This window comes from Ipomoea triloba, chromosome 4 (genome assembly GCF_003576645.1).
Source record: "Ipomoea triloba cultivar NCNSP0323 chromosome 4, ASM357664v1".
NCBI classification, from domain to species: domain Eukaryota; kingdom Viridiplantae; phylum Streptophyta; class Magnoliopsida; order Solanales; family Convolvulaceae; genus Ipomoea; species Ipomoea triloba.
The window spans coordinates 497,898-505,214 of record NC_044919.1 but is presented as its reverse complement, the minus strand read 5'-3'; the positions used below and the strand labels follow the sequence as shown (position 1 = coordinate 505,214).

At 38.3% G+C, this 7,317-nt stretch overlaps 2 protein-coding genes and 1 pseudogene across 2 annotated transcripts; 1 reads left to right on the top strand and 2 right to left on the bottom strand.

Annotated features, from left to right (window-relative positions):
• Nucleotides 1-790: 790 nt before the first annotated feature.
• LOC116017106 (protein diaphanous homolog 1-like) lies at nucleotides 791-3,740 on the top strand. Its single transcript, XM_031257636.1, has 8 exons — nucleotides 791-1,102; nucleotides 1,244-1,265; nucleotides 1,949-2,005; nucleotides 2,102-2,183; nucleotides 2,273-2,368; nucleotides 2,463-2,587; nucleotides 2,672-2,690; nucleotides 2,976-3,740. The coding sequence occupies exons 1-8, from the start codon at nucleotides 1,003-1,005 to the stop codon at nucleotides 3,363-3,365; spliced, it is 891 nt and encodes a 296-aa protein (XP_031113496.1). The 5' UTR covers nucleotides 791-1,002; the 3' UTR covers nucleotides 3,366-3,740.
• A 58-nt stretch (nucleotides 3,741-3,798) lies between these two features.
• On the bottom strand, nucleotides 3,799-4,591 carry LOC116017107 (E3 ubiquitin-protein ligase RHA1B-like). Its single transcript, XM_031257637.1, has one exon. It carries the CDS (start codon nucleotides 4,536-4,538, stop codon nucleotides 4,023-4,025), a length of 516 nt encoding a protein of 171 aa, XP_031113497.1. The 5' UTR covers nucleotides 4,539-4,591; the 3' UTR covers nucleotides 3,799-4,022.
• Nucleotides 4,592-5,272: 681 nt separating this feature from the next.
• Nucleotides 5,273-7,317, bottom strand: LOC116017498 (annotated as a pseudogene).

Genomic DNA, 7,317 nt, shown 5'->3' with positions numbered 1-7,317 from the left:
TTTTCCCCCCCCCCCCCCCCCCCTCTCCCTCAACAAAAAAAAAAAGGAAAAGAAAAAAAAAACAAAAGAAAAGAAAACACCCAACTACACACAGTAATCATCTGTCTAATTTTAATAACTGATATGTATTTATTTGTTATATATATATATATACACTCTCAAGTAGGTGTATTTACTTTTCTAAAAAAAAAAAAGAGAGAGAATTTTTTTTTTAACTAGTAAACCGTCCAGAAATTTATTAATTTACAATAAAATTTGTTACTCCACGGTCAACTGACATAATATAAAAATTGAGCAAAAGTATTAGTTATTACCTTGTACCATATTATATTTATATTTAACACAAAAGAATAGCTTAAGTGGAAAATGAGCTTTTTTGTGGGAAATAATTTCGGGATGATTCGCTTTCAGTTCCCACAAGTTGTAATTCCTCTTGAACCAGTTTTCGTGTCTCTCAAAATGAGCAAGATTTAATCGGGTGGATTCAGACTGTTAAACAACGGAGAAAGATATGAACACTCGTGAAATTATACACACAAAAATATATTTTTTATTGCTCCATGAGGTTCATGCATGTTTAATTTTTTTATTTTTTTTTTTATTTTGTTTAAAAGGACAAGGGGCAGTGGGGCACCCCCGGTCCGGGTGCACAGCTTTAATTATTATTATTTTTTTTTAATAATTCAAAGACTAGCCTTATTGAATATTGATGTAACTTCATTTTCTCGAGCGTATTGCCAAACGGATAGACCTATATATATATGAGGACGCTAATTCCTTAAAGCATTTCTCTTCTTTGATTCGTCAAATAACAGTCGCCGTAGCCTTGAGGTTCAGAAGTCTGGAGCCACCGCGCAGACACGGAGAAACCGTACGTAAAAATTCATAGAATAATATAGGCGTTCAAGGCAAGCACGCAGAATTCCACACTGTCGTCTTTATTGTGTCTTTCCTCGAGCGGAATTCTTAACTCTGTGATACGAGGCGCAATTTTGGCGAACAATGGCGAGCGAGGAGTACATGCAGAAAATGCAGGCTCGGAAGAGCTACCGCAACTTCTGGCACACCGATCTCATGAGTGCCCCATTGGCCGATCCTCTCTGTACGTTTCGCGCTCGCTTGTTGGGGGATTTTGGTTTATTTTGACCAGTTTTAGTTATCATTTACGAAATTGCGATTAGTTTTTATTCGAAATTTGTTGCTAATTATGCTGCGATTTTTGTTTTGTTTTGTTTTTTTGCAGATTGTTGTTTCGCTGTTTGTTGGTGAGCATTGTTTACTCTTTTAAAGCCCCCTTTATGGTTTCTTTTCAATAGCTTTTGATGATTATGATTTTGTGATCTTGTGTTTGAATGTACTGTGTGAACAAGGAAACTAGAAAGGAAAAACAAATACGGAGTACTCTATAATATTTACTGCATCAAATGAAAACATTTTCTTAGCTAGCAATCACAAATAATGACAACCTAATACCTTACTCCGAACTTGTTATATGGCTTTCATATATTTGAACTACTGAACTTATTTGTGTAGATCAGTAAACTTGGGAGCTTTTGTAGTCTATTTTGTGTCATAAATGTTAGTGTCTTCATTATTTTATTTTGTATTTGAAAGCATCTGGGTTCTGGACACAGAACACAAGGTAGTTGGCCTTTTAACTTGTTAGGTTGTGGTTGATATTCAGCAATTGTAGTTGGTTGCTTTTACTTGTAGATTTGCAGAAATGTTTAGTGAGTTCTGCATTTTGTGTTTCATAGTTATAATATTCTATGGAGTTTATTATCTGCAATGCTACCAAGTTCTTTCTTATTTCAAAATTTTGTAATGCTGCTCCACTGGTTTATCTGCTTTGATTGCCATTCCACATCTTGTCTTCACTAACACAACAATGTTCCATACTCAAGTTTTCAATCTAAATTTTCTTACTAGTGTATCTGTTATTGATCAGTGGTCCATGTGCCTCATATCTCCTGCGCAAGCGAGCTCTTTATAATGATATGTCTAGGTAAATCTGTCCTTTCTACAGTAGGCCTAATTCCCTTAAAGGCATTGTGCTTCTGGAAAAAAAAAAACTAATTTCTAAATTTATTTTCTTTCATAGATACGTATGCTGTGGGGGATATATGCCTTGCAGTGGCCGATGTGGCGAAAGTCATTGCCCTGAACTTTGTCTTTGCACAGAGGTATGCGTTTTTTTGGTTGGAGCTTAAATAAGCTGGATCTGATATATTTATCTTTGTTTTATGATCTCTGCACTATTTCCTTTGATCAGGTTTTTTGTTGCTTTGCGAATTCAGTTGCTTCAACGCGCTTTATGTTACAAGATGAGTTCAACATACAGACAACACAGTGTGATAATTGCATAATTGTAATCTCTCTGTCCATGTAGACTGGATGTAGTTTTTGATCTTCCTATCCTTTTGTTTCCCGCTTGTTCCTTATTTACATCGCTTCCTATACAGGGATTCATGTTCTGTCTCCAGCAGCTGGCATGCATATGTAGCTGCATTGCTTGCATTCTTGGAAGTGACGAACTTAGAGAACTGTCTCAGATATTGAATTGCCTTTCAGACATGGTTACCTGCACGTAAGAGGGTTCCTATATACTTTTCTGATTGCCCTTGTGAAAATGCTGTCTGCTGACTTATTTTCTGTTCATTTTTCATGGCAGGGTTTGCTCCTGTATGCAGGTATGTGCAGAAAGGAGTTTCTTTTCCATCTGTACCATAATATGGAACTGGATTTTGAAAACAATTTTTTTAAGCAAACAAATTCTTTTTCTACTAATTTATCTTGGAGAGTTACCTCACCTTGTTTGCTGCATATATGATAATCTTCAGCACTATAGAGAGTTACCTCACCTTCTTTCACATATTCAAGTTCTAATTTACTTTTAATGTTAAAATGTGCCATCTTTCTCTTGTCAAATGAACCGTTAACTGTTTTAATGTTGTCTTGTTTTGATCATCATACAGACACAGCACAAAGTTGAAATGGATAAAAGAGATGGGAAATTTGGGCCGCCACCACCAATGGCGGTTCCTACTCCTCAACATATGTCTCGTATAGATCAGCCTATTCCTCCACCAGCAGGATCTGGTCAGTCACCTCCACCACAACAAATGGTTTACCCACCACCCCAGCAGGGATATGGTTACCAAGCACCTCCACCTCAACCAACAGAGGGGTATGGCTACCCACCACAGTCTGCCCCAGCACCTGGACAGGGCTATGGTTACCCACCACCACCTCCTCCGTCTGCCCAGGGCTATGGTTATCCACTACCACCTCCTTCCCAAGGTCTCCAAATGCCAAATTATCCTCCACCTGGAGCAGGTTATCCCCCACCCAATTATGGCAAGTAACACAATAAAAGATTGAAAATTCATTTTTGTGCAAATTAATATTCACTTCTTTTCATTGTTGTAAAATAAAAGCCACCCCCCAAAATACAGTTTTTAGTGCACACTACATAAGTATTAGTCACTATAGGGCTTTGTTTTGTTCTGTTACATTAGCATCAGTTTGGAATTGCATCCCTGTCTTGCCTTTTTTATTGTCCTATCAAGTAGCATTGTCCAGGTCCAGTGAGATGATTGTAATCATATGTTAGTATGTTATAGTGTGAGATGATTGTAATCGTATGTTAGTATGTTATAGTGTTTTAGGAACAGCCTTCATTGATGAAATTGTGTTTCACATCCTTACTTTGATATCAGGTTGGTTTTGATTCTCTGTTACTTTAGACTTTAGAGTAGTGTAAATATGGTAGTTGGATAAAAACACAAACAGGTACACTTTAACAAGGATAAGGATTTTTTATAGTACTGATAGTATTAGTGTATAATTATGTATATTATTTATTTATTTATTATTTTAATTTCACTGCTGCCCCTATAATTGTTTCACAATCGCCCCTATGCTAGACACATGATTGAGTCCGTAACCTCATTCGTCAGTTCGGCATCTTTCTTGAAAAATACAATAATAAATAGGCAAAAAAGAAAAAAGAAAAAGGAGCACTATGAGGAGGAGACAGGATACGGTAGTACTGAGTTAAATTGAGTACTGAGATCACGACTGATGACGGAAACAGCCCGGAGCCGCTTCTCGAACTCCTCCTGCAACTCACGTGGCACAAGCGACGCCCTGCATAGAGGACACGTGTTCCGTCCGTTATCAATCCAACGGTCCAGGCATCTCCGGTGGAAAATGTGACTGCAGTTCCTCAACCGCCTGATCTCATCCCCGCTCTCGTACTCGCACAAACACACCGCGCAGCTTTCTTCTCCGCCGCCGACCTCCGAGAACTTCGCCACCGCCAGAAGCTCCCGGATCAACATTGAAGCCGCGGACTGGTTTCCAATTCCAGCTGAACTCTCATGAAAATATACCTCCGGTTCAGGAGATTCCGCCTCCGTGAGCCCTAGAGAGGCGAAGACGGAGAAAAATATGGTTCTCAGATAGCACAGTATGGAAAGAGCTTGAACGACGACGCTGGGGACAAAAACATCGGTGTAAATCACCGGAAACCCCATTGAAGTCAACTTTCACAGTTAAAGCATTGAATTCTGAGAATTTTGAGATTGGCAAATTTCTCTCTACGCGAAGATATATATAGCAGTATAGCACTATATCGGTAGAAACTAGATAGAGACTGGTAGCATCGGAATCCGCGCCTAGTGGGAGATATAAAAGAAAAATATTATTTGTCATTTTTTGAAACCAGAAAAATATTATATAATCGCAATTTTATTGCGGCATAAAGTCAATGGCTTTTTGTCTGAAAAGTGCAGTTTTTTATGACTATTAAATTAATTGATCCAATAACTCAATTAGAATTGCTTTTTAATTTTCGAGTACTAGAAACACTCGATTGTCCATTTGTCCACCAACCCAAGTGGTTGAATACATTTAAACATGTGAGTTTGTTGGATAGATTAACCTGTCCATTGAACTTGCAAATAGTTGATCAAATGAAATGTGATGAGATAGCATTATAATTATATTTCGTTTTTCATTAATTAATTTGATTTAATTTAGATAATAAATTATGATGATGCTGATCATGTGCACCAGCCAGCAGTAAAGTAATCATCGTTTGTGGAGTCAAGAAATCATCCCAAAACACTAATTTTTCATTGATAGGAAACTTAAGTGAAAACAACACTTATTTTTGTTTGATAGGAAACTGAAATGAAAACATAGGATAACAAAGACTACTTTTGCAGAGTGACCATAGACCAGATGCAGATACGAGGTTGTTTGTTGTCTAGATAGTTGAAGTTCATGAGACTGATTTCCTTATTCTGCCCAAACAGTTGTCTGTAGGCCTGGTGTGTGGTAAATACTGGAGTGGGCAGTCAAGATTCTTCCTCTCCAATCTGCAAATTAACCCAACAATCCCATCAGCGAAATCATGTGTTCTATCTCAACTAAAAGCTTAAACTGATAGTTGGATACATGTTTATGTTTATATATTATATGCTCAACATAAAGAAGAGAGCAAAATGTAATAAACTCACTCGTAACCCAGCAGAAAATAGTGAAGAAAAATGGAGATTTCAAGTTTGGCAAGGTCATTTCCAGGGCACAGCCTACTTCCTGCTCCAAATGGAAGAAATGTTCCTGCTTTTGGAGTGAAATTCTGCACCAATTTCAATTGTTTATCATACATTTTCCAATAATAATGTGCTGTGCTTAAAGAAATGATGGATTGTTAAACTTACATCCCATCTGGAAGGTTTGAATGAGAATGGGTCTTCATATATCTCCTCATCATAATGAGGACCTCTAAACCAAACCAAAACTTTCCATCCCTCTGGAATTTTATATCCCGAAACATTCACATCCTTCTTTGCTTCTCGGAACACAAACTGAGAGAACGTTACAAGACGAAGTGTTTCATCGACCACATTAGATAGATACTCCATTTTTCGGATCTCTTTCAGTGTCAAACCCTTCTGATCACGAGGCATATTTCGCACGATTTCCTCTTGCTCTGCCTGCATTATTATGTCACAGAAAATTAATAGACGTCATAAATGATTATATTTTCGAAAAATAACTAAAATTTGTTAAATTTCCAAACCTTGGCTTTTTTGAAGACTTCAGGGTGTTTCTGCAGTAACAAAGCAGCCCACATTGTGACATGGCCTGACGATTCATGCCCAGCATTTAAGTACATCACAAGAACATCAATTATTTCCTCATCATCTAGCTGTTTCCCATTCTCATCTTTAACTTCCATTAGTCTATCCATCATGTCTTTATGCTTCTCATTAATATCGTTACCGTTTCTCCTTCTCTTTTCTCTTCTTGCATCCACTACAGATTGAAAAATTGCCACCAGCCTTTTTCGCGCCTGACACACATTATTCAAAATCAAATCTTTCAATGTTTCAATGGAATTATTGAACAATACCAATTGAAGCATGGTCTTCCATCTCAGTCTAAGTTGATAGGACTGCACATTTATGTTCATATATTATATAAACAATAATACCTACCTTGAGTGCATTATAGTAAGCAAATCCGGGAAGGTTAATGGTCATTGCTCTAACACCATAGTTGAGAGTTGTGTATTCATTCTCCAAAGCCTCCCTGACCTGTTCACTCTCTGAGCTCAAGAAAATGTGCATAATGATCCTAAACGTGAGCTTCCGAAGCTGTGTCAAGAACTCAATTTCTCCCATGGAAGCCCATTTCTCCAGTGCTATTTTCACGTTTTCTTCGAATGAAGGTAATGCAAAAAGACAAAGCGTCGTGCCCATTCACAGGGGCGGCTGTGAGCTTGCGCAATCGCTTGTGATCTTCGAAAGAAATGCCAATGAAAGACTTTCTGCCTATGAGTTCCACGGTGGAACTAGGCCACCCAGGCTTGAACGCTTCATCATCTGATAAAACTCTTCGGCACCCCTCTGGCGTTGTAACGATGATGCTTGGGCTACCAAACATGAACGCCTTGTAAATCCCAGTTGCTCCATATCTGCACAACACACCAGTATGCACAATGAGTCAAAACACTGCCCATGACTATTCATACGAAAGAGCCACTTCGTACCAAGAGAAGGAAAGAGAGTACCTGGAAGCAAATGAGGCGATGAAGGAATCAGGGTTGTTGGACTTGAAAGCTCTGAGAAAAGACCACATGTTGCCAATGAAAGGCCAACCCAAATCACCTGGAGGCAAAGACAGTCTCTTCTTATCACCAAGCTTCATAACCTCATAGTACCAATAATTCACCTTCCCAAGCGCCCACCAAAAGCTGCTTAAACCCACAATCCCAGCAAATAACACAGCCCACCCCAACTCCAT

What these genes read in the sequence shown, in the direction of transcription:
- LOC116017106 (XM_031257636.1), top strand. Translation starts at nt 1,003, where the DNA reads ATGGCGAGCGAGGAGTACATGCAGAAAATGCAGGCTCGGAAGAGCTAC. An exon ending in AACTTTGTCTTTGCACAGAG is followed by an intron (nt 2,184 to 2,272) that starts GTATGCGTTTTT and finishes TCCTTTGATCAG; the next exon opens with GTTTTTTGTTGCTTTGCGAA. An exon ending in AGTGTGATAATTGCATAATT is followed by an intron (nt 2,369 to 2,462) that starts GTAATCTCTCTG and finishes CTTCCTATACAG; the next exon opens with GGATTCATGTTCTGTCTCCA.
- LOC116017107 (XM_031257637.1), bottom strand. Translation starts at nt 4,538, where the DNA reads ATGGGGTTTCCGGTGATTTACACCGATGTTTTTGTCCCCAGCGTCGTC.